We start from the raw sequence: 27,039 nt of genomic DNA on the forward strand, positions 1-27,039 counted from the left end.
CATGATCTTGGTTTTCTTAATGTTAAGTTTCAACCCAAGTTTTGCACTCTCCTTCTTCACCTGCAACAAGAGGCTCTTTAGTTCTTCTTCACTTTCTAATGCAGCAAGGTCTTTAATCTCATTTACCATAAGGGTTTCTTCCTAGTGTGGACTATTATGAAAAAGCCTTATCCAATGTAGTACATTCCAGATGTGCTGGGTTTCAGTCAGTTGAATCACTTGGTTCTGTAGGAGTTGCAGATTAACATGGAGGGCATCAAGTTAGGAAAAAATGTCCTCAATGTTCTAAGACAACTATTGTAGAAGGAAAGGAAAGAAGGAGAGCATAATTAATTAATCACAAATGTAATCTTGACTTTGGAAATTGGAACTAGGATCTCATTTGTGTAACTAACTTGTATACATTGCAAGTCTAGAAGAGACTTGCCTTTATTCTGGGGTTTCTGATGACTGATGTTCCAATAAAACTATTTTATGTCATTAAAATACTATACGTTCCTTCCTTTTAAAAATGAATTTCATCTGTTGCCTAGTGCATAATACCAATTAATTTGAGATATGGCTGCAGTTACTTCCCTGTTCAAAAAAATCCGGTATTGTGTAGTCCCTTATTATACATGATGTTGAGCTGGTTCTTTTCTCTGACTTGTGCCAGAATTGCTTAAGTTAGATTCCATAACATCATGCAATATGCAAAATGATGCTCTTAGAACTGTACACATTATCTTGAAATAATTTCAAAGTGGTTCTGAAAAAACTTTATAGAAAGAAAAACACATTATTTCTTAACTTGTAAATGGTTTCTTCATTCAAATTCTTAATGTTTCTAGTGGTTTCAGAATACTTTGTTTTCTTCCCAGCGGAGCGTATTGCATTATTATGTCTGAAATATAGAAGGTTAAAGCATACTTGCTGTGATAGATGATCTTTTGCAAGTATAAAAAAATTGACCCTTTCCCCCAGCTATTCATTATCACAGAGCAAAATTATATTTTAAACAGATCCACTCATAGAGTATGGTGAGCATAGCAAAAGACCAGAACGTTAAGAAGTGTTTTTGACATAAAAAGAATGCATCAGCAAAACCATTAGCCTTGTAAAACTTTTGGAAATAAACTCAAATGGAAAAGGGAGATGTGTGAAATGAAATATTTTTATTTCAATTTGCAATCTTGAGACCAAATTGAAAACATTAAAGTTAGGAAGAAAATGCTACTGGTAGCTATTTGGGAACAATGCTTTAAAATAGCAGATTCATATTTCCACTTGCTCATATTGATAATGTGCTAAAATCATCATAGAATAGAAACAAGATTATATTTTAAAAGTTCAGATCAGAGTTCTTACAATTAAATGACTCCTAATAGCACCAGTCAAAAGATAATAAAATTATTCCATACCAAGGAGATATATATATATATATATATATATATATATATATATATATATATATATATATATATATATATATATATATATATATATATATATATATATATATATATATATATATATATATATATATATATATATATATATATATATATATATATATATATATATATATATATATATATATATATATATATATATATATATTAATGAAAATCAATGTCTTGTAATCTGTGGAATTTGGTAAATTGATTAGGATGGTAATACAAGAAAAAATTAATATTGAATATTTTTATTTACTTTCCTAATATTAGATTATAATATCTTAAATGTCTTCTACAGCCCAGTGAAATAGAGTCACAAGAATATATTGATGATTATTACTACAGGCTATAACATAAGTATCGCTCAACAATAATACCTTTACAAGGATCTGCACTTGTACAGCAATTAACTGATTTGTCACAGGCTTTGCTGCAAATCTTATAAATTGTACATTGTGGGCTTTGTACAGCTGTCCCTGTTCCCAGTTTAACCATGTTCAGAAAATAGGAACAATCTGATTAAGCCTGCTGACTTCTCTCCTACCAGTGATTTAATTGAAATGATGTTTTTCCTCTGAAGTATTTTATTTTATTTACTTCTCAAATTTATAATGCTGCACAACACCACAGCAACTCTGGGTGACAAGCCACACTGAAAGCAATATGAGAACAGTATTACAAACGAGAGAATAATTATATGCATCCAGAGCAATAAATCATACAACCTAATGTATGCCCTCCCATAAATTTTGCTGCTGTGATCAGACTTGTTTTTCAGAATTTAATTTTATTTAGAAAATTTACAGAAGAATAGGCAAAGTATTTTTCTAAGTTCTATGTTACTGAGTTAGAGGGACATAAACTAATGCTTGAATTGTGAGGGATCCGATTTAATCAGATGCTCATGTCTTTTGCCCAAACTAATCTAATCCAGGACCCTTATATAAAAATAATTGTTATTGTTTCAGGTTTTAATAACAGTGTTATCTGCAGACACCTTTAATGCTGAATTTATTTATTCAGTTTCTGTAGCCATCCATCTCAATCCAATTGAATCCTAGAGGATTCTTTGATGCATTTTCTTTGATGCCTCATTTATACAATACTGACTTTTCTTTTTTCTCAATTTAAGCAGCAGTGAGCTGAGTTTTAACAGTAGCACATATCTTGTCAGCAATTCCCCATCTAAATATGTCAGTCATAAACAAGCTTCTAGAGCCATCTGTACTTACATTTCTTCCCTTTTCCTTTTTCCCAGTTTATCCCTGGTTTCCATGTTACTTTTTCAAAAATATAATTTTGTTGAAGTGTTTAAGCACAGTAAAAGCTAAGATCAACTCAACTCAACTCAACTACTCCCCATTACCTAACTTTTATCTATATGCAAGCCAGAAATTATCACCTTTTCAGTCCTGGTTCAACAAAAAGTATATTAGGAGTTGCTAGAAATAACTTATCCCTGATTAAATAGTTCAACTATATATTCCTTCTTTTTGTTCTTCACAATCTTAATCTTTAAATCATTCTAATGAAATCAGGCTTTAATCTTTCATCAGTCTTTGGGCTTCAAGAGGAGTCTTCAGAGCTTTCACCTGCCATCATCCAGGACCTCTTTTTGCAACTGTTCCATTTCCAGATCCTTTCTTTGATTTATCTTTTGTAATCCCGTTTTGGTAATCTCAGTTTTGTTGTCTATGTCAGGGTAAAAGTTTTTAATTTTTTTTGCATCATCTTCCAAAATGTATTCATTGAAATCTGTACTCTTTCTGAAATTTTTGCTATTAATATCTCAATCCAATTATCAAAAAATTCTTTAAGGTAAGATTGTAACCAGTTTAGCCATTTTAACTCTTTTCTACCTGGTCCTTTAGTTCCCTCTAGCTTCCACCAACTTCATTAAGACTTAGTTCCTAATATGGGTTTAATTTCATTTCTGTCATTTCTCACAAGTATATTTTAATAATATTCTTGCTTTACAGACCTTGCAGCAACCCCACCCCCACCCCCCAAATATTCTAAATCTCTGTGCTCTCCCAATCAGTTTAAAACTCTCCTAAATCATCCCTCCTCCCTCCCCCCTTTTTTTGCTTTTTGTCAATTGTATATTACTTTAAAATTTAGGTCTCTGTTTAAATTTCCTAAATCCAAAGAAAGTAAAACCCACTAGTTGTCAAATTAAGCCCTCCATTTTGAAAATCTCTAATACTCATAAAACGGTTAAATTAATTATTTTCAAATGTGATAAGATAGTGAGTTCAGCTGGCTTGTTGTCCTTATTAATGGCTCCACTGCTGCTGAAAGCAAAGATATCATCTGCTTCAGCTTCTGGTGCTCAGATCCTTGGGAGATTGCTGTTTTATGGTCTCCTCCTCATGAGGAGCTGCCATTCAGAGCAGTCCTGGGTGATCCCTGGTTCTCTCCTCCAGAAAGCTTCAAAGGACCAGTCTGCTTGCTGGTATTTCATTCTACACCATCGTCTTCATCTCTGCTCATTTGTAGAGACATCTTCAGTCCACCATGACTCACAGTGGAAGCCCCATTTCCAGGGCTTTTTTTCTCATAGAACGCTCAGAACGGAGTTCTGGCACCTTTTTTGGATGGAACCTTGTAGGGTAGGCAAGGCGGGTTGTATGGCACTTGTGAGTTCTGGCACCTTTTTCTTTTACAAAAAAAGCACTGCCCATTTCCTTGTTCCCTTTTGAGCCTCTTGTTATTCCCATATTGCTGCTACAGGTAGCCTTCAACGTATGCTCCTAATGAAGCCAAGAGTTTTTGTCAAAACTCATGACGGTCATAAGTCAAGGCACTCACCCAATCAGACCCAAAACTCTGACTTTTTTGGTGGTGAATACTACAGTCATTAAGTTTCCAGTTTTCAAACTATGTCAATACTCACTTCAATGCAAAAAGGACATCTCTCTGAAAAATGCATACCATTCACAGGGGGAAAAAATCGCAATCAAGCTTGTAAGCCTTTTTGGTTATTCAAACATATTGGAACACATTGGGCTTAACATGCTGTTGGAGAGTTTTCTTTGAAAACCAAGAGGAGTTTAGCAGCAAGGAATCTAAAACTGTTTAGAGAGTCATGATTCAGCAGTTGGCAGGGATGTAAACAGCTCTGAGATTTTGTCTTTTATAGTTAACTATTAAATTTTCCTAGCATATTTAATAGGAGTAGAATAGCAAAGAAAGGTGGATTGGTTTGCATTGGTGTTTTTCTGGAAATTAAATTAATATGCAGTAATAAAGGAATGAAAGATTCTAGGAAATATGCATAAGGTATCCAAATAGGGAACAGCTTTGTATCAAAATTGGTTTTCCCCCTGTTCATTATTGCAATGGGAAGAAAAGACTTAATGAAAATAGTCTAGTTCATATTCATTTATTACATTTGATCACGGAGACCAATATTGTTTATAACTTCTTAGTTGAAAAAGAAAAAAACCCTCTTATATTCCATAAACTAATCATATCTGAAAACCTGGTTTTTTGATCTATCAGGCCTGGACTGAAGGGGTTTTAGCTTTTAATATTGTTTTAATTGTTGGGCTTATGTAATTTAATCTATTTTAATTTATACTATTTTTATATTATATTTTATGCTGCCCTGTAAACCGCCCTGAGTCCTTCGGGAATAGGGCGGTATAAAAATTTAATTAAATAAATAATAAAATAAAATAAAATATCTAGCCAGAATAGTAAGTATGTGTGTGTGTGTGTGTGTGTGTGTGTGTGTGTGTGTGTGTGCACGTGCACGTTTCCATAGGTTGTAAGCAGAATGATAAATGTATTGATGTAAGTAGAATTATGGAAAAGGGAATCATATGGCCCTCATACTAACCCTATTTAAATGAGCCCTTAAATCTGTAAACTAGCCAGAATCATCACTTGTCTAAATTTGATAATTAATTAAAAGTAAATAAAACCTGGCTCCCCCCCCCAACTTGGAGAAGTGTCATTTGTGGACCCCATGTAGGATGTTTGTTTTGGTAGTAATTATACTCCACTTCCAATTGTTTGTTTCATATAGTTTCTGCATTATTTTATTATTGTTGTTTCATATTGTATGGCATCCAGAATTGAAACAGAGGCAAGCAGTCTGAAAATGCAATAAACAAATGAATAAATAAATCTGGTGAGTACTTGATGGTGCAATCTGTTCTGCTTTGGTTTGTTCTTTTGTCTTCTCTGACGTACAAACACTACAGTAATGGCTGGCTACATGTTCCCTAAAATTATGAAACAGATGCTTGTTTCATTCTGTTGTGTGATAGCCTGCTTATGGTTCCAGGAAAGATGGTGACATACGTGAATATATTCTCATTTTCAAAAAGCCCCAACAATACTTACAAGTAAAAACAGATGAGGATTTTTTTTATCCACAAGGTGTATGGCAAGAGTAAAGGTTTGAAAAATGACTTCCTTGAAAGATTAGCTTCAAGAAACAAGTTTTCTCAAATCTTGATAGATGCTCAGATATACTTAATTCCAGTTACTAGGCATGAAAGAAAAAAATGGAGCCTTGGTGGAGCAGTGGGCTAATGCCTCCTTAAGTAACACCAGCTGCCTGCAATTAGTGCAGGTTCGAGTCCCACCAGGCTCAAGGTTGACTCAGCCTTCCATCCTTCCGAGGTAGGTAAAATGAGGACCCAGATTGTTGGGGGCAATTAAGCTGACTTTGTAATAATGCCGCTTGGGGAGGGTGTGAAAGCCCTAATAAGCAGGCATATACATAGAATGAAGGCTACTGCTAAGCTTGTAAGCCGCCCTGAGTCTTCGGAGAAGGGCAGGATATAAATGGAATTAAAATAAAATAAATAAAATAAAATAAAAATACTGATATAACACTTCCATAACTTTAATGAAAATATGCTTGTTTACTCTCCAATTACAAACTCAGAAATAAGTTGTACAAGTGCAGTCTAAAGAAGCACAGATCTGTTGCAGAGAGCATGGAAATCAGTTCCAATGTAAAAGGACTAGTTTTTATTGCATTTTTCCTTTGGCTGTGTGATTAAATTAAATTCAGATATGTGTTTCACAGTATTTTAGAAAATGTGTGCTGTCAAAGACAACTGCACTTTCCTATGCATTGAAGAGAGCAGTGATATAGTGGATAAGGTGTTGAATTGTGACTGGGGAGACCCGGGTTCATGTCCAGCATTAGCTGTGTAAACACTCTGGGTAACTCTGGTAAAAAGAGAATAAAACTAACAGAGAATAAAGGGAATAAAACTAACAAATAAATAGAAAAGCAGAAAGAGACACTAATAAGAAGGACAAATTGTTAGTTGCGAAGTCGTGTCCAACCCATCATGACCCCATGGACAACGTTCCTTCAGCCTTCCTGTCCTCTACCATCTTCTGGAGTCCATTTAAGCTCATGCCTACTGCTTCAGTGACTCCATCCAGCCACCTCATTCTCTCTCGTCCCCTTCTTCTCTTGCCCTCAATCTTTCCCAGCATTGGGCTCTTCTCTAGTGAGTCCTTCCTTTTCATTAGATGGCCAAAGTATTTGAGTTTCAACTTCAGGATTTGGCCTTCTAAAGAGCAGGGTTGATCTCTAGGACTAACCCGTTTGATCGCCTTGCAGTCCCAGGGACTCGCAGGAGTCTTCTTCAGCACCATAGTTCAAAGGCCTCAATTCTTTGGCGCTCAGCCTTTCTTATGGTCCAACTTTCACAGCCATACATTGCAACTGGGAAGACCATAGCCTTGACTATACACACGTTTGTTGGCAGGATGATGTCTCTGTTTTTTAGTGTGCTGTCTACATTTGCCATGGCTTTCCTTCCCAGGAGCGTCTTTTAATTTCTTGGCTGCAGTCTCCATCTGCGGTGATCTTGGAGCCCAGGAAAATAAAATCTGTCACTACTTCCATTTCTTCCCCATCTATTTGCCAGGAATTGAGAGGGCCAGATGCCATGATCTTGGTTTTCTTAATGTTAAGTTTCAAGCCAACTTTTGTACTTTCTTCCTTGACCCGCTACAAGAGGCTCTTTAGTTCCTCTTAGAGTGGTATCATCTGCATATATTAGGTTGTTGATATTTCTCCCAAGAAGGACAATGCCTCCATATAATCAAGACCAAAATAGCTAATGGGGAGTAAAATTTAGAGAACCAAAACACTGTAGTTTAAAAGAATCATATCCTATTATCTCTGATGCTTTATCAGAAGAAACATTGCCAAATATGATACAATTTCACCTTTAAATTACAGTACTGAATATATTTACATATAAATATTTTTGAAGAGGATATTAAACTGAAGTATTTAAAAATTATTCTGGGGAAAAGATGAAATTACCCAATTGTGTGGAGAAAGGAAGTAGGATATATGGAGAGTTTTACAGTTGACTGTTTTAAATTTCTTTTTAAGTTATTTAATAAAGTATATTGCTTTGGAAAACTATTGGAAGAAGCTAAGGGGCTGAAGTGCTGTAGGATAAAAAATATTTCTTCACTTCCATAACTGCTAAAGAATAAGCTTGATATACTGTAGAAATCATTACTAAGATATAATCAGATTCAAGAGGAGTTTTTCTCCACCTGTTTTCTAATCATCTTCTGATGTGCTTCACTGCCCTCATCTGAGTTGTATTTCAAGGAGCTGATGGGCTCAGCACAATTTATTTATTTACTGAAATTTGTATGTTTTCCCAGTCAAGGGCCCTGGACAGCTCATAGTTACGTGAATTCCAAAATCAACTATCAGTAACAACAATTCTACAGTAAAACGGAACATTCACACAAGTATAAACAAAACATGAGAGTTAGCAGCCCCAGTGTAGCAGTCCCTTGCATAAATCAGTATCTTTCCTGCCTTTGGAAGATTAAAGCAGAGAGAAGGCCAATTCAACATTGGGAGGCAAGTTGTTCCATATGGCTACAGAAAGTGTTTGGGAATAATCAAATCAGCTGCTTGGGACATTTCCTCATTTCACAAAATAACAGGACCAATGTTTTCTGGAATCCATTGGCAACGATTTACAAAATAATCACCCATTTCAAATGTTGTTTTCAAACCAAATATTACATTAAACAATTTCTTTAAAAATAGTGAATGTAGAGTTGTAGGAGAACTCTTCCTCACAATTTCCCCCCAATTTATCTACACCAGAGATCAGCTCACAATTACGTAGAAACAGATATTGCTTACTGTAATATACGAAGCAACCACTTTCCCTAATGCAGTTGATTGAAAAACAGGCAGACAGACCAACTGGTCAAGAAAAAGTCTTCTGATGTTAGTGCAGTGAACTGAGAAGAATGACTTAGAATAATACAGTTTCCTTTCTACTCTCTTTTCATGTATTCCTCAAGGGTCTTGAAATACATTTGTGGGGGAATATGTGTATAAAAATGCTCTGTAGAATTTATCAGAACCAAAAGGCTGTGGACCATTTCTCTGTGAAGTGAGAGGAGATTCTTGTTTAGTGAATTTACCCTGTAGGACAAAGAAGATAATGGGAGCTAGCAAAAGGCATGTAAAAAACAAGGAGCACTAAATAGAACGAACAACCACCTACTTTTCACTGAATCACAGCACTGATATACAGTACCCTGGGCTGAAATGTAGCCATTTCATGTGCATCCAAGTGAGTCTCAAAGGAATACTATAAACTCTCTAATGTAAAGATGTATCTGCCTGCTGTAGCATCCGTCTTTCGGTTCTAACTCTCAAACCTAGTTTAATGTACAGTTTAATACAGGAGTCCCCAACCCCTGGGCCTTGGCCCATTACCGGGCCGTGGCCTATTTGCAACAGGGCTGCAAGAGTGACAGGCTAGCGCACACATATTGTGCATAGCTTGACTCATGCAAGTGGTGGGCTGGCACTCACATGCATGCATACACAGCTCAACCACAGGTAGTTGAGCTGCATGTGCTTGCATGTGTGCACTAGCCCACCCCTCGTGCAAGTTGAGCTGTGCTCGCAAATGTGTGGCAACCTGCTGCTTGTGTGGCCCGGTTTCCCTCTACTCCTCCAGCAAAGCCGGAAAGGTTGGGGACCGCTGGTTTAATAGATTCAACTGGAACTCCTGTTACAAATTTCATTGACAGCCATGAATTCAGTGATTGTCCTAAGAATGGTGTTCTTTCTTTCTGCTTTAGCTTTTACTGTCTTATCGTCAAGTGATATGAACTATCATGAATAGAATGCCTTATCTAGAGATAAATAACATTATATTTAATTGTCTGCCTTTATTTGAAGTACAGTTTTCAGATACTTGCAAATTGGAGGATTATGGTACTGCTACTCAGATATCCGTTCTCAGAGAAACATAGTAAAATTCATTTTTAAGCAAAGCAAAGGCTTTCCAGTTAAATAGAAAAGCTTTTATGTGGCATCATAATACTAATCTAAATGTTTCAGTTTAGAGGACATATAAAACAAATCCATTAAATAGTATGTTTATACAGGAACTGACCCAAACATCGTAAAATATGTTGGCAATTTTTAACCCTATAGATTAAAGCAGCTTTCTGTGGAAACTCTGATTTTGGTGAAATGTAGCAGGCCAATACTTTTTGCTAAAAAACAAAACAAAACAAAACAACCTTCTAAACTTTTTTTTGTCAGGGTGTGGACATTGTAAGAAAATGAAGCCAGAATATGAGAAAGCCGCAGAGATACTCCATGCAGACAGTGATGTAAGCTAATTTCCTTTCCATTTTCAAATGATCCATAATAAGTAACTGAAATAATAAAAATGTTCTTGTTGCAATTATTTCATCTTCCCAAGGGTTTGCAAAAAAGATAGTTTCAAAGTATAATCTCATTGGTAATGCATGAGTTATGCCAAAATTATTAGGAAGAACATTGTGTGTTTAAACACAAACAGAAAAAAAATGTTATATTCAGCCATTGAACCTTCTGTTGTGCATAATAAGATAAAGCTCAAATGTACCAGACTTCTTTGTTTCCTCTATTAATTAAAAATTTCATGTTTAATGTAAAGAAATTAAGAAAACAATGGCTTGGATTTTTGCCAATTACAGGTGTGCTAATAAGAACCTTCCAACTTTAAGCATTTAAGTTTTCATTTTAATGTAAGTGTACCTAGAAGATCAATTGTACTGATTAGTCATGCCTTAAGTAGGAACAGATCTTCACTTAGGCACTTAATACCTTTTTCGTGTTATCTTAAACCTCTCTTTCTCTAATGGTTCAAGGGCTTGAGACAGAAAGTGGATAGAATTTGGGATTTCAATATTTGAGACAACTCCCTTCTGCGTTTGTCAATCCAAGCGTGTATGGAGCTTATTCCACATTATATATGATGCGTTGTTTCTTACTGAGTGCTGTTTATTGTATTTTAGCTACATTTTTATTACTGTTAAATTGGATTATTTTATTATTTTTAAAACTGCTCTTGATTAATTGATTTTAATGCTTTATAAGATCTGTGATAAATTTTGCAATTCTGGAAAAGACCATCAGGAAAGATCTCTTCAAATGGCATTTATGTAAACGTGTATGTAAAATTACTTTAACCAAAGCCCAAGGACCCATCATTATAGAGGTTCTTCAGGGTTGATCACTACTATTAGCTGTGAAGCTATTCACCAGCTTAATGTTTATTTCTTGGTACTATTTTTCCCCTTCCCTTTACAGCATTAAATTAAATACTGTAATTAAACAAATGTTTGGTTAATTGGTTGGGCATTTTCAGAAGGATTATCCTTGAGTGGATAATGTGTTTGTCATAACAAAACTTGTAAAACTCTCCAGAGTTGGTGATGATGAAAGGTTCCACAGCATTTGTATTGCCTTTCTAAAGTTATTGTAAATTGTAAAGGTAAAGGTTCCCCCGCACATGCCTGCTAGTCGTTTCCGACTCTAGGGGCCGGTGATCATCTCCGTTTCAAAGCCGAAGAGCCAGCGTTTGTCCGAGGACGTCTCCGTGGTCATGTGGCCGGCATGACTAGATGCCAAAGGCGCACGGAACACTGTTACCTTCCCACTGTAGTGGTCCCTATTTTTCTACTTGCATTTTTATGTGCTTTCAAACTGCTAGGCTGGCAGAAGCTGGGACGAGTAACAGGCGCTCACTTTGTTACGTGGCACTCGGGATTCGACCCGCCAAACTGCCGACCTTCTGATCAACAAGCTCAGCGTCCTAACCCACTGAGCCACCGCGTCCCTGATTTGTAAATTGTAGATAACTGTAAATTCAGAGTCTCCATTTATGTGCATTGTTCAAAACTTAGGATATACTGGTACAAGCATTGTTTTATATTGCAGAAACCAGGTGTTTTGGCAGCAGTAGATGCAACTGTCAACAAAGCTGTGGCAGAAAAATTTCACATATCAGGATTTCCAACCCTCAAGTTCTTTCAGGATGGAGAAGAGAAATACATCTTGCCTCACCTCCGTACAAAGAGTAAAATTGTGGAATGGGTGCTAAAGTAAGTGATCTCAACAATGAAATATTTGGAAATAATCAAGCTGTTCCTGGTTACTATTTTGGAAGGCTGGAAACATAGCATAGGCTTGCTTGTTCTTCCAGTCTAGTTCCCATAATTTGCACAGGGTATTTGCTCTGAAACTTGAAATCAATTCTCACTTCAGACTATAGTATTGATCTGGTGATGATTTGGATGTAAACTATGGATGGTGCAAATAAGCAGGGAAGGAGTGACCATTCAGCTCCAACATGCATATGTGATGCTCCAGACTGACCTGCAAAATTCATGTGTGAAGCAAATCGTTTCATCTGCATATGTTCCCAAATAGACATATATTAAAAATGCACTTTGTCAAGGATGAGAGATTTGCCAGGAAGGGGAACTGAAACTATTGACCAGGAAACATGAAAACTACCGTGTATCCATGAATAGTACTCTTACTAGGTGATACTACCAACATCTGGCATCAAGAAGTCTGTTGTGTTGTTACTCAGAACAGCAAGATACCTGATTTGTGAATGGCCATATCTCCAAGGAAGATGTGTTTATCATTTCAAAAAAGTTGACCACCAGTGTCTTTGGTCATAAAAGCCACATACCTCTAGATTGGATTAATGAGCTATCAAATATTTTGTTTTGAGTTAGGTTAAAAAAAATCTTTATCCCAAGCTCCTAATTTGGGGAATTGTAGACAAATATTGTGAGCTGAGTCTCAATGTATGTAGAAAGGTGCAATTCAAGAATATGGTATTTATAGTAGCGTTCTTGTTGATATTTGGTACAGTACCATAGTAGCATTCTAGCTGAATATTCATAATTAAAGTTGTTAATCAACCAGGAGCAAATGGTACCCTTTTAAGAAAATGGTAAATTTGTGAATTAAAATTCTGTATGATATACAACTGGGTCACTTACGCACAAGAATATACAAGTGCCATTTTGGAAGAAGTTATTAATTCTTAATCTCAAAAAAGTTTTAATTAATAGTATTTGGCTGTTTTACTAGTTGTACCTCTTGAAATCCAGTTTAATTAATTTGGCATCATACTAGCTTTATGCAAGAATTTAGAGCATAAAACTTCAGTGCTAATACCTTGCATGTATTAGTTCAGCTAGGTTTCCATGGGAAGCCTGTTTGGCATAGAACAAGTAATCGAAGAGCTGTTGTTGGATTGCTCCCAGGACTGAGCTGTGAATGGGATGGAAAATTTGTTATTTTGGACTATTAACACTATTCAAATTACATCCGTATCTCAGCCTGCTTATATAAACTCACTGTATCTCCTAATGTAACAAAGATAGAAGCCAACAGAAGGAGGTATTGGAATAATAAAAGAAAAGACTAAATCTTTTTTTCAGTAAACATCCTGTTTTTCACTTTCATAAAGTAACAGCATTATCATAACTTAACTAGGTTAATGTTTGCTTTTGAAATAGCTTTTTAGGCACTGCAGTTCCACTTATTATTATTTGGTGTATGATGACACCATGACAGAACACAAGTAAACATATATACACAGTCCACGTAATTATAAGTAAAACTTTTATAAAGGTATGGCAGTGCCGTCGTAACTGGTTGTCCAATTCAGCTATCCAGGCAGTGATCAGCTCTGGCATTGCTTCCTGCAGATTTTCTAGGGAACCAGAGAATGCACGTTGTGGGCAATCTTGCACAATATATTTAATAGTTTGCATATCAGCGTCACAATTGCAGCAGAAGAGTTATTTCTATTGCCATTGATACATTGAATTAATAATTTTAATAATTGGTAACATTATCTGCCAGCCTAACATTGTAGTTCCACTACAGTTAGAATATCAAGATAAAGCAGAGCTCTTCATAATGAGAGCTAGCCTTAACAATTCTCATTTTGATGGATTGGTACCCAAAACAGTACAATTAGCCCTATTTTTGAGTTACTTGAAATGACCCTAACCCAGAAGCCTTAACTCAAGGCTTGTTCCCACAAGACATGCTTATGGTTGAGTTTGATTTGTTAGATTAACTGTGGTCAGTTAAAAAAAAACAACTTCCAGGCTCTTATGCCCATTATGGAGGAATAGGAAATGTACAATCTTGTCTCCGGGTAATAATTCCTATTTTGCCTTGATATCTGAACTAATTGTGCACCCTGAAATACAATATATAATTAAAATATATTATGGATGCACGTTTGGAACAAATACATACTGTAGGCCCCTGCTTATATAAATGTTGCAATGTGTTCTTTTTTCTCTCTTCAGTCCTCAGGCACCTCCTCCACCTGAACCAACTTGGGAAGAAAAGCAAACAAGCGTTATCCATCTTGCAGGTGAAGACTTCCGAGAATTTTTGAAGAAAAAAAAGCACACTCTCGTAATGTTTTATGCTCCATGTAAGTGGATGTTGTAGTATAAAATATTGAACGTTCATCTATGCTGCATATCAGCAGAAAGAGAAATGTTTTTCTAGTGTTTTTGAATTACCTAAGCATGGTTTATTTATTTTGTTCAGTTGGAACCACAGCTGGGTGGCAGAGCACATCTCTTTCATTAGAATATCTTGGGTTACTCTTTTACTTTCTGACAGTGCGGCTGTTCTGTTCCAGCCTACGACCGGCCCTGTTTGTGTGTCAGGGACAACCCCTTTTTCCTTTTTACAGTCAATAGGCTGGAAAAACCCAACCCAAGTTTATTTACAGTTCAAACAAAAAAGCAAAAGAATATTCCTTCAATAAATGAATCAAAATATCAAACAAGAGTAAACAAACAAGAGTTAAACAGAAGTATCAAGAACAGACCAGGATTCCCTTAGAATGTCTCCAAAGGGTTGCCTTCAGCAACCAGCCCCGCCCACACCTTCCCCTTTTATTATCAGTCCCAAGGCTTGGCTTCTCACTGCCTTCTCCACCTTTCACTGAGTTGCCTCATTGATTTTCTCTGCTCTGCTCTGCTGGATTGCCTTCTGCTTCTAGCGTCTCAGAACAGATTCAGCTGTGACTCTTCTCAATCCGACATCTCGTACTCACACAGCTGAGCCTCATGAGGAACATGACTGGAGGGGCCAGGCTGAGGGTCCTGCAGTGCATCATAGCCTCCCTCTGACACCAAAGGCTCTCCAAACCCCTCTTCCCCCTCCTCAGATTCATCGAATTCAGCTGCTGGGAGCACAGGCTGACACTGAATCACAACAGCGGCAGCAAAGGGGCAAAAGGAGCAACGTCATGACTTTGGAGCAAGGATGCTTTGCACTGCATTATTCGCAACAAAAAGCACTTGAACCCAATCTCAACCATGCGGCTGAAAGCAGTCAGCACTGTGGCTTTTGTCAATATTAATACTAACCAGTTAACCAAAGTAGTATAGATATCTCCCTCCCCCCACAGGTTATCACATGGTGGGTTCTGCAGGATGTCCTGAAGATGATCTCAGAGATCAAGAAGCAGTAAATTAAACAATATGAGTATACTGAAACTAAAAAAAGAAGAAGAAAACAAAAGAAAATTAAACTAAAATGGAATGTGGGGATTGCTTGTCAGCACCAGCAATAATAAAAACAATAGGAGCAATAAGCCACAATCCTCATCCTGCTTAGACTGTCTCCCACAAGCAGCAACCAGATGATTGGAATGACTCCCCAGAATGGCTGTCTAAAGGCCTGCTGCTTAATTCCAAGACTACTTCAGATCACCTCACCCAGCTAAGCTGATAGATAGCAGCAGGAATATGACTGGTAGCTAATGAAGGTATTTACTGTATTTTGGATATAAGCTGAAGACTAAATGTTTGTTCTCTACAATAAGAAAGGATTCATATTTCAAGAATAGGACTTCTGGGGTATTTTAGAATAGGTGCAACAATGGTTTTGATAGAGATGTCCACTTAACTTCTGTACTCTTGTGGTGTATAATGCTGCCTCCTTGAAATAATGGATAGCTTAATCCTCACTCTAGTAAAAGGTAAATAAAACTTGTTTAACTTCTATCATTTCATTAGTTTATAAAGGTTAGATTGGGTACTCCACAGACTCAATTTATGGTTTTTGCTCTGATATATCCGAAATAAGCCTATTAGGGCTGTGCATCTCCTTAATTATAGTTGGACTGTTTTAAGAAAAATGGGTATTAATAGTCTTACCCTATAATAAGGATAGGTTACAATTACTACCAAAAAGGAGTTGTTATTAGCTGACTTCTGAATCACATTTAGTAACATCTATACTTTTAATTACAGCCACAAAATATTTAAACAAGTTTAATAATTTCTTGCACTCAAAAGGCACTGTTTCTTCGGTTTTATTTTAGGTGAGTGTGTACATGTGTGCTGTATCTTTGATATATACAATGCACTCATATTCAGTAGCGTTTTTCTTAATCAAACACTGTAGGGAATCACATCTCAGCTTGCAGTGAGATAATTATAAAGAAAAACAGAGGTACAAATAACTGTGCATTGAAATTGCTCTCCTTGTGTACTAATAATGTGCCTTCTGTTAAAATACGATTTTATTTATCATTTGTTCAATCAAGGGATTTCTTGGAGTGTTTATTCCTACCATTTATTATTAACTTGCTTTGCTTTAATACAGAAGAACCGCTAACATTGCCATGGTATTTTGGTTTAAATAATTTTCTTTCTCAACTCTGAACCACGTCCAACATTAATGAAGCTTGTTAGCTGAAACTTTCTTACTGTGTTCATCAGAGAGCTAGAAACATCTTACGTGATTAGGTTTGTTTGTAAATTGGAACAATTCAGTTCAACTCAGTACTTTTTAAAGTACTTTTTTAAAGATTGCATTTGGTTTAAGCAAAGCATCTTTGCAGATATTACATTATCTGCTACATCTTCATAAATCACTACTGGGAACCCAGAAAACCTGTAGGAAACTATTTCATAAATAGTTTTCTTTCACTTTTCAGATTGCAGAAGTAGTCCCTGCAAACTTCTACTCTGAGACTTTGCAAACAAATGTTGCTGCATAGAGGTCAGGATTTTAACTGATTCATTTTCTCCCCTAACCTTGCTTCAATAGCTTGAGAGTTTCTGTCCTTCTAATGTTGATTGGTATACTGTCAGGACCCACCTCAATCCACATCTTAGGAAATAAGAACTCTTGGATGCAAGTTTAGTCCAAAAGGAAAATGTTTACTAGGATGGAATCGATTGTGGCAATACAAGACGGAATCTAACAAAGTTACATTTCAATCCTATATAAAGCATTCCCATTTCAGCCCCTCCCCTCATCCATTTGGTCAGGCTCCCATCATTTGCTTAGGCGTCAGGCCCTTCCATGGGAAAGGGAACTCTCCTTGGTTTTATGGTTATTGCTTTCCTTTTCAGTTGTAAATGAAGATGTGATCCAGATCTGTCTCTCCCCCTCCCTCCCCCAGTTCAAACGTTCCCTGTTGTTTGAAGATCGCCTTAAGTAACCATCCTCTCCCCCCCCCCTCGGAGAGATGGCAGAATCCCCAGAATAAGCCCAATGTTCTACCTACAGTATACATTTATGAAATGTGATATAAATGGATTCTGACATATACAGTATTCTTATCAGCTGGCCATATTCTTAGATTGCATGGTGAATTTTACTCCTGAGTTTAGAGATGGTGAGTCTGTTTTGGTTTTGAGAGAGTAGGAGATCAGATAAGATACACCAAGGTGGCTATATTAGAATCTTGTGCTCTCTCATTGCTTTCTGTGCATATTTAAAAATAGCTCCTTGATATGAACTACTATACCAGCCTATTCATACTGTGGGTTAGTTCTTGTGTCTTCCTCTCTCTCTTCCTTTTTCTACACAACACTCTTAATCACTGTATCATATCCCTTTCTTTCAAATAACTAGATGTGAATCATTATAGTATAGGAATTAATACTAGTAAAGATATGAAGTCTTTCTGTACCGTGGGGGTACGGAACCAACTAGATGGTACCGCCCCAGGCGCTTAATGGATTTTGACAGGTTCCAGGCAGCGCTGGGGTCCCCACCTGCCTCCGTTGCTCACAACTCGGCGGATGCCCTAGTGGAAGCCTGGGAAAGGGCGGCCACTGGGGCACTTGACCGAGTTGTACCCTTGCGGCCCCTGACCCGGTGCAGATCCCAACGAGCTCCATGGTTCTCTACGGAGCTCCGGGAGATGAAGCGTCAGAAACGGGGCCTAGAGAGCTGTTGGAAGTCCAGCCGATCCGAATCCGACCAGTTGCGACTAAGAACCTTTATTAGGTCTTATCTCGCAGTGATGAGGGCGGCGAGGTGTAATTACTTCTCTGCCCTCATCGTGTCCGCAGATAATCGCCCGGCCGCCCTGTTTAGGGTGACTCGCTCCCTCCTTAATCAGGAGGTGAGGGAGGAACCCTTGCAGGGTCGTGCCGAGGAGTTTGGTCAACATCTGCTGGATAAAATCGCTCGGATTCAGACCGGTCTGGACTCCAACTGGGCAGAGTCCGACGATCAGGACACAGGCGGTCTTGTCGATGTTATCTGGGAGGAGTTTGATTCTGTGACCCCTGAGGAAGTGGACAGGATTATGGGGAGGTTGAGCTCCACCACATGTTTATTGGACCCGTGCCCTTCTTGGCTGGTCTATGCAGCTCGGGAGAGGACACGAGGCTGGTTCCAGGCAGTTATATCTGCTTCTTTGAGTGAGGGTAATTTCCCCGCCATCTTGAAGGAGGCGGTGGTGAGACCTCTCCTCAAGAAGCCTGCCCTGGACCCAGCTGTGTTGAATAACTTTCGTCCGGTCTCCAACCTTCGCTTTCTTGCGAAGGTTGTTGAGAGTGTGGTGGCGCATCAGCTCCCCCTGGTTCTGGATGAAGCGGATTATCTAGACCCGTTCCAATCGGGTTTCAGGCCCGGGTACAGCACGGAGACGGCATTGGTCGCTCTGGTGAATGATCTCTGGAGGGCCCGGGACAGAGGATATTCCTCTGTCCTTGTCCTATTAGACCTCTCGGCGGCTTTCGATACCATCGACCATGGTATCCTGCTGCGGCATCTCAGGGGATTGGGAGTGGGAGGCACAGTTCTTCAGTGGTTCTCCTCCTATCTCCTGGGACGCTCGCAGCCGGTGTTGGCAGGGGGGCAGAGGTCAACCCCAAGGACTCGTTTGTGGAGTTCCTCAGGGGTCGGTCCTCTCGCCTCTCCTGTTCAACATCTACATGAAACCACTGGGTAAGATCATTCGTGGTTTTGGAGTTGAGTATCATCAATATGCTGATGATACCCAACTTTTTATTTCTACCCCAAACCACCCCAGTGATGCCCTCGCTGTGATGTCCCGTTGCCTGGAGGCGGTTCGGGCCTGGATGGGGAGGAACAGACTTCAGCTCAACCCTGACAAGACTGAGTGGCTGTGCATTCCGGCATCCTGGGACATTCAAAATATTCCATCTCTCTCTATGGGGGGGTGAGTCTTTACCCCCCGTGGATAGGGCTCGCAACTTGGGAGTCCTCCTAGATTCACGGCTTACCCTGGAAGACCATATAGTAGCCGTGACTAGGGGGGCTTTCGCCCAGGTTCGCCTGGTGCGCCAGTTGCGGCCCTATCTGGACCGGGATGCCCTGTGTACGGTCACTCATGCGCTCGTGACCTCTCGCCTGGACTACTGCAATGCTCTTTACATGGGGCTTCCCTTGAAGACCACTCGGAGGCTCCAACTGGTACAGAATGCGGCCGCGAGAGTTGTCTTGGGAGTTTCCCGGTACTCCCATGTTACACCTTTGCTCCGCGAGCTACATTGGTTACCAGTTGTCTTCCGGGTGAGATTCAAGGTTTTGGTTATGATCTTCAAGTCCTTACATGGCATGGGTCCGGGGTACCTCGGGGACCACCTGCTGCCGGTGTCAACTTCCCTCCGCCCTGTGCATTCCCACAGAGAGGGCCTCCTCAGGGTGCCTCCGGTCAGAGAATGTCGACTGGTGGCCCCCAGGGGGAGGGCCTTCTCTGTGGGCGCTCCGGCTCTATGGAACCAACTGCCGGTTGAGCTCCGGATGGCATCGGACCTTTGCTCCTTCCGGCGCGGTCTGAAGACCCATTTATTTGAACAAGCTGGTCTGGCCTGATGGGGGACGTTAGGGTTTTTTAATGGGTTTCTTATATTGTGATTGTTTTTTATCTGGGCACTTGTTTAATTCCCTTTTAATTTTTGTATTTGCTATTTATATATGCCCTGTTCACCGCCCTGAGTCCTTCGGGAGAAGGGCGGTATACAAATTTAATAAACATAAACATAAACAAACATAAAAATAGTATAGGTGGTACCTTGCTCAATTGTAGCAACTGTGAGAGGGATCTTGGAGTTCTCATGGACAATCACTTAAATATGAGCCAGTAGTGTGCTGCAGCTGACAAAAAAGCAAACACAGTGCTAGGCTGCCTTAACAGAGGTATAGAATCAAGATCACATGAAGTGTTAATTACACTTTATAATGCCTTGGTAAGGCCACACTTGGAATACTGCATCCAGTTTTGGTCACCACAGTGTAAAAAAGGTGTTAAGACTCTAGAAAGTAGAGTACAGAGAAGAAAAAGATGATCAGGGGACTGGAGGCTAAAACAAATAAGGAACGGTTGCTGGAATTGGGTATGTGTAGTTTAATGAAAAGAAGGACGAAGGGTGATATAATAGCAGTGTTCCAATATCTCAGGGGCTGCGACAAAGAAGAGGCAGTCAAGCTATTCTCCAAAGCACCTGAAGGGAGGACAAGAAGCAACAGATGGAAACTAACCAAAGAGAGAAGCAACCTAGAACTAAGGAGAAATTTCCTGACAGTTAGAATAATTAGTGGAACAACCTGCCTCCAGAAGCTGTGAATGTTCCAATGCTGGAGGTTTTTAAGAAGAGACTGGATAGCCATTTGTCTGAAATGGTATAGGTCAGTGGTAGCGAACCTATGGCACGCGTGCCAGAGGTGGCACTCAGAGCCCTCTCTTTTGGCACGCATACCACTGCTGACAGCAGCAGGTCCATCAGGCTGCCACCGCCGCCCAGAGCAGGAGCCCTGCCCAGCACAAAGGAGGCAAAGCAGCTGACTAGCAAGCTCGAGTAGAGGTGGTAGAGCAGAGGTCACCAACCATTGTCGATTGGCGGACTGGAAAAAAAGAGAGGAAGCATTTTACATGCGTGCATGCGCGCACAGGACCGCAAGCACACACGTGCTGCAAATGGGGTGGGGCCAGTGCCTGCGTGAGACTAGCCCTGCCCCGTTCTTGCATGGTGCAGCGCCTCGTATCTGCACCCTGTGGTGCAGCGGCAGCCGTTTTTGCACCTTGCAGCATGATGCCCCGTTTTTGCGCCCCCAGTTTTTGCGTGCCAGAGGCGGTACTCAGAGGTGCCTCCCTGCCATCCCCCTGAGGGCACCACAATGCTGATGTGGCCCTGGCACTTTGCGATAAATAAGTGGGTTTTGGGTTGCTGTTTGGGCACTTGGTCTCTAAAAGGCTCGCCATCACTGCTATAGGTTTCCTGCCTGAGCAGGAAACCGCATCGGCCTTTCCTTTCACCACCAGATACATTTAATTTAATAATTTAATAATTTGATTTCTATACCGCCCTTCTCCCGAAGGACTCAGGGCGGTGAACAGGGCAATACACAATAAAGATCAAATACAAAAATTAAAAAACCATTAAACATCATGCCCATAAAATCAATACATATTAAGTTAAAAACTAATTTTAAAAACCCAACCCCATCTCGTCAGACCAGGCCAGCTTGTTCGAAAAAGAATGTTTTAAGATCGCGCCGGAAGGAGCGAAGGTCGGGGGCCATCCGGAGCTCAACCGGTAAGCGGTTCCAGAGGTCTGGCGCGCCCACAGAGAACGCTCTCCCCCTGGGGGTCACCAATCGGCATTCTTTGATTGGCGGCACCCTGAGGAGGCCCTCTCTGTGGGAGCGCACTGGACGGAGGGAAGTTGACGCCGGTCGCAGGTGTTGCCGTAGGTAATCCGGACCCATGCCATGAAGGGCTTTGTAAGTCATAACTAACACCTTGAACCTCACCCGGAGAGCAACCGGTAGCCAATGCAGCTCGCGGAGCAAAGGTGTAACATGGGAGTATCGGGAAACTCCCAAGACGACTCGCGCAGCTGCATTCTGCACCAGCTGGAGTCTCCGGGTGGACCTCAAGGGCAGCCCCATGTAGAGAGCATTACAGTAGTCTAGACGAGAGGTCACGAGCGCATGAGTGACTGTGCGCAAGGCATCCCGGTCTAGATAGGGCCGCAACTGGCGCACCAGGCGAACCTGGGCAAAGGCCCCCCTAGTCACAGCTCCAATATGCTCTTCCAAAGAGAGCTGTGAGTCTAGAAGGACCCCCAAGTTGCGGGCCCTATCTACGGGGGGTAATAGCTCACCCCCATGGCCAATGATGGAATAATCGGAATTTCCCGGGATGCCGGCACGAACAGCCACTCAGTCTTGTCAGGGTTGAGTCGAAGCCTGTTCCTCCCCATCCAGACCCGAACCGCCTGCAGGCAACGGGACATCACGTCGAGGGCATCACTGGGGTGGTTTGGGGTCGAAATAAAAAGCTGGGTATCATCAGCATATTGGTGATACCCAACTCCAAAACCACGAATGATCTCACCCAGCGGCTTCATATAGATGTTGAACAGGAGAGGCGAGAGAACCGATCCCTGAGGAACTCCACAAATGAGAGGTCTCAGGGACGATCTCTGCCCCCCTGCTAACACCGACTGTGAACATCCCAGGAGGTAAGAGGAGAACCACTGGAGAACTGTGCCTCCCACTCCTAACCCCCTGAGACGTCGCAGCAGGATACCATGGTCGATGGTATCAAAAGCCGCTGAGAGGTCTAAAAGGACTAGGACAGAGGAACAACCCCTGTCCCGAGCCCGCCAGAGATCATTCACCAGCGCGACCAATGCCGTCTCCGTGCTGTACCTGGGCCTGAAACCCGATTGGTACGGGTCTAGGTAGTCAGCTTCCTCCAAGAACAAAGGGAGCTGATGCGCCACCACGCTCTCAACAACCTTCGCCAAAAAGCGAAGGTTGGAGACCGGACAATAGTTGTTTAAAATTGCTGGGTCCAAGGCAGGCTTCTTGAGGAGGGGTCTCACCACCGCCTCCTTCAAGGCGGCGGGAAAACTACCCTGACTCAAAGAAGCAGTAATCACTGCCTGGAACCAGCCTCGTGTCCCATCCCGGGCTGCATAAGTCAGCAAGGAGGGGCACGGGTCCAACAAACACGTGGTGGAGCTCAGCTTCCCCATGATCTTGTCCACTTCTTCAGGGGTCACAGGATCGAACTCTTCCCAGATTAAATCGACAAGACCGCCCGTATCCTCTTCGTCAGACTCTGCCCAGTCGGAGTCCAAACCGGTCCGGATCCGGGCGATTTTGTCCGACAGAAATCGACTAAACTCCTCGGCTCGACCCTGTTAAAGTGAGAATAATAAACAACTCAAAATTTACAAATAAATATTTCTGACATTTCAACAAAAATAATCAGTGACCAATATAGCCACCCTTCCTTTCAATAACAGTCATAAGCTTCCATTCATGGAGTCTGTTAGTTTCTTGATCTGTTGATAATCAACTTTCTGTGCAGCAGCAACCACAGCCTCCCAGACACTGTTCAGAGAGGTGTACTCTTTTCCTTCACCATAAATCTCCAGTTTAAGAAGGGCCCACAAGTTCTCAATAGGGTTTAAGGTCAGGTGAGGAAGGGGGCCATGTCATTATTTTTTTCATCTTTAAGGCTTTTACTGGCTAGCCACACGGAGTAGTTCGATTCATGCGATGGAGCATTGTCCTGGATTAAAATCATGGTCTTCTTGAAAGATGCAGACTTTTTCTTGTACCATTGCTCGAAGAAAGTGTCTTCTTAAAACTGGCAGTAGGTTTAGGAGTTGACCTTCAACCCGAAAAGGTCCAACTAGCTCATCTTTTATAATACTAGCCCATACCAGTACCCCACCTCCACCTTGAGTTGAAGTGGAGCTCTGTGCCCATTACTGATCCATCCACGGGCCCATCCATCTGGTCCATCAAGAGTCACTCTCATCTCATCAGTCCATTAAACTTCAGATATTTCTTGGCCCAGTCTTGCTGTTATATGCCTCATTCAGTGGTGGTCAGGTTTCAGCCTTCCTTACCTTGGCCAGGTCTCTGAGCACTGAACACTTTGTACTTCTGGGCACTCCAGGTAGGCTGCAGTTCTGGAATAAGACAGCACTGGAGGATAATGGGTTCCTTGAAGCTTCATGTTTGGTTCTTTTCAAATCTTTGGCAGTTAATTTGAGTCTTTTTTGTCTGAAAGTTTTTTTCGACCCTGTTGACTATTTGCAACATTTGATGGTGATTATGCCCCAATATCTAAGCAATTTCAAGAGTGCTCCATCCCTCTGAAAGACTTTTTACATTTTTTGACTTTTCAGAGCCAGTTAAATCTCTTTTTTGGCCTATTTTGCCTGAGGAAAAGAAGCTGCCTAATAATTATGCACACCTTGATATAGGGTGTTGATCTCCTCAGGCCACACCCTCCCTCATTACACAAATAAACATCACCTGATATGCTTATATCCAATAAGCATTCAGTTTGTGCAGCTTGGAGGTGGAAATTATGTATAAAAATGATGAGTCTTCGGAGAAGGGCGGGATATAAATGGAATTAAAAAAAATTCACTTGCCTAATAATTGTGCACACGGTGTATAGTTAAGATTTTGGTAGCAGAGAATGATTCAATTTAATTTGAAAGCAAGATGGCTACCTAATTATCAAGTAGACTAACATAAATAATGCTTTGCAACAAATCATATTTCCCAGAGGAGCCCTAACCTTCAGGCAGATAGTTCACCTGGCTGATGTGAAATGGATTTTTCCATGGGGCCCATGTATAATTATCTCATGCAATCCCCGAAACTTTGTAATAATCATTAAGTATACAATGGTCTGCCTTTGGCTAATATCTTCTAATTCTGGGGCAAAACCCACATTTCCCTAGAGCATTGTAATTACTGTTGGGATAAACAGACCTCATGGAATCTGTGAAGTCATTTCCTTCTCATTTGTCACTATTCATTTCTCATTCTTTTTGCCCAAACATATTTATTTATCCTATGGGAGCTACTTTTCTTAAATATTACTCTTACCCCAAGTTATATGTCAACTGAATGAACTTCAGAAATAGCAAAGCAGGTAATGTGTATAGAGGGGTGTCCTTTTGAACGGTGACGATAAAACCTAAAGAGACATTGGTCAAAGGTTCTAACTTCTGTATAACACAACTTCTTTTATAAATCTTCACTTAAATTTTGAATCGGGTTTAATTGCTAAAAGGATTGCCATGAATGTCTCTCTTTGGCAGTCACTTTAACAATTTGCTGTGGAGGGATCTAATTTTTCATTGAATAATATGCTTCTACATTAGCATATTCTGCCTAATTATAAGGCCACCAAGTTTAATGCCAATGAGCTTTAACATATTGCTTTAAATTCTGTCAGGCCTCAGGCTAGCTATAACTCTAAATCTTTATGTTTCCAGAAGTTCTCTGCATTCAGAAGCTAATTAACAGTAGAAACCTTTAAGAACTCAAGATTGTTAGAGAAATTCATTATTGCAGAGAAGGAAAAAAGTCAAATATATACAGGTGGTCTTGTTTGTCTGAACTTTGGGATCTCATTCTAAGTCTTTTTAGGTGTCACCCTTTCAGGTCAATGGGCTCTTGGCCAAGATTTTGTCAGCCTCAAGACCGGAATACACCTATTCCATGTTTACACTATTCTTCTCTCAGGCATAAGCTACACCGATTATATTCTTGCCTGTTTGAGATTACTGCTTCTGAATCTTGATGGCTCTGTCCTGAGTCCTAGTTTGTCTTCACTTTTAAATTATGTAGAACTTGAATCCTGTTCACAAAGATATCCTTTTGATAGCAGTAACTGCCTTCAGTGTGACCACTATGGAGCAGAATCTAGATTTAGGACCTTGGTTTTGCCATTTAATAAAGTATGAAAATAAAACATTTTCAAATAGCAAGTGTGCAGCAGAGCCGTTAATATAATTCCCACTGTGCCCTTTCTGAGCTCTGGGAACACTTAGAACAAGCATACTTCAAGGTTTGATAGCTCCTGTAACTAAGAGTCTGTTTCTAAACAAAGTAAGAAGATAGAAAATATATTGGCAGTTGCTGTACCATGTTTGTTCCTTTCATAGTAGATAGCAATCTAATAGCATTTCTTCTATAGCAGATGGCACGAAAGGGATTTGAGGAAAAGAAGTGCATGACTTACATGGGATTTAGAAAATTGCATCTTTGTGAATTACTATTTTTTATAATAGAGAGCAAGTGGCTCAGGGAGCAGAAGAGCCTAAGATATTTTGAATAAAATATATCTATTGTTCATACGCCTGCAGGCCTCACACATACATGCAACACACTACTGAAGGCATTTATTTATGTTCTGATGTCATACATTTATCATTTCTTGTAGATGCTTGGAATCAAGTAAATACTCAGTGTGGGTTAGGACGCTGAGCCTGTCGATCAAATGGTCGGCAGTTTGGCGGGTTGAATCCCAAGTGTCGCATAGCAGAGTGAGCGCCTGTTACTCGTCCCAGCTTCTGCCAACCTAGCAGTTCGAAAGCACGTAAAAATGCAAGTAGAAAAATAGGGACCACTACGGTGGAAAGGTAACAGCGTTCCGTGCGCCTTTGGCGTCCAGTCATGCCAGCCACATGACCACGGAGACATCCTCGGACAAGCACTGGCTCTTCGGCTTTGAAACGGAGATGAGCACCGGCCCCTAGAGTCGGAATCAACTAGCACACATGTGCAGGGGAACCTTTACGTTTACGTTTAATCAGGGCTTTTTTTCTCATTGAACGCTCAGAACGGAGTTCCGGCACCTTTTTTGGATGGAACCTTGTAGGGTAGGCAAGGCGGGTTGTATAACGTGTGAGTTCCGGCACCTTTTTCTTTTACAAAAAAAGCACTGCCTTTAATTACCGCTTTATGTTTTCTCATGTTTTGCTTGTTTTCCAGGAAATATATTTCTTATTAAGAGGGGGTAAATAGAGAAAACAGAATTACAAGTCTTCATATTTTGGTAGTTTGTCAGCAAGAAGGAAATATTGGTATGAGAGAAATATATATTCATTATACCAAATGTCCCAAGTGTTACAATTTCTAAGGTTACATTTCTTTTGTTGTGTTTTGTTTTTGGTAAAAGGTGGTCTTAAT

General features: G+C 40.2%; 1 protein-coding gene across 3 annotated transcripts in view; it reads left to right on the top strand.

Moving 5' to 3' along the window:
* The window catches only part of PDIA5 (protein disulfide isomerase family A member 5), a 238,001-nt gene that overhangs the window by 177,920 nt on the left and 33,042 nt on the right, over positions 1-27,039 (top strand). The window contains exons 12-15 of one of the 3 annotated variants that reach the window (XR_014024780.1): positions 10,024-10,094; positions 11,689-11,852; positions 14,097-14,227; positions 14,807-15,577. Coding sequence is in view for 1 of the 3 variants with exons in the window: in XM_081315125.1 (XP_081171251.1) it covers positions 10,024-10,094; positions 11,689-11,852; positions 14,097-14,227 (366 nt within the window). In the remaining 2 variants the exon portion in view is untranslated. The remainder of the gene's footprint in view (positions 1-10,023; positions 10,095-11,688; positions 11,853-14,096; positions 14,228-14,806; positions 15,578-27,039) is intronic. The other 2 variants (XR_014024781.1, XM_081315125.1) reach the window with 2 other exon arrangements.

Source organism: Vipera berus (assembly GCF_964194415.1).
Source record: "Vipera berus genome assembly, chromosome: 1".
NCBI classification, from domain to species: Eukaryota; Metazoa; Chordata; class Lepidosauria; order Squamata; family Viperidae; genus Vipera; species Vipera berus.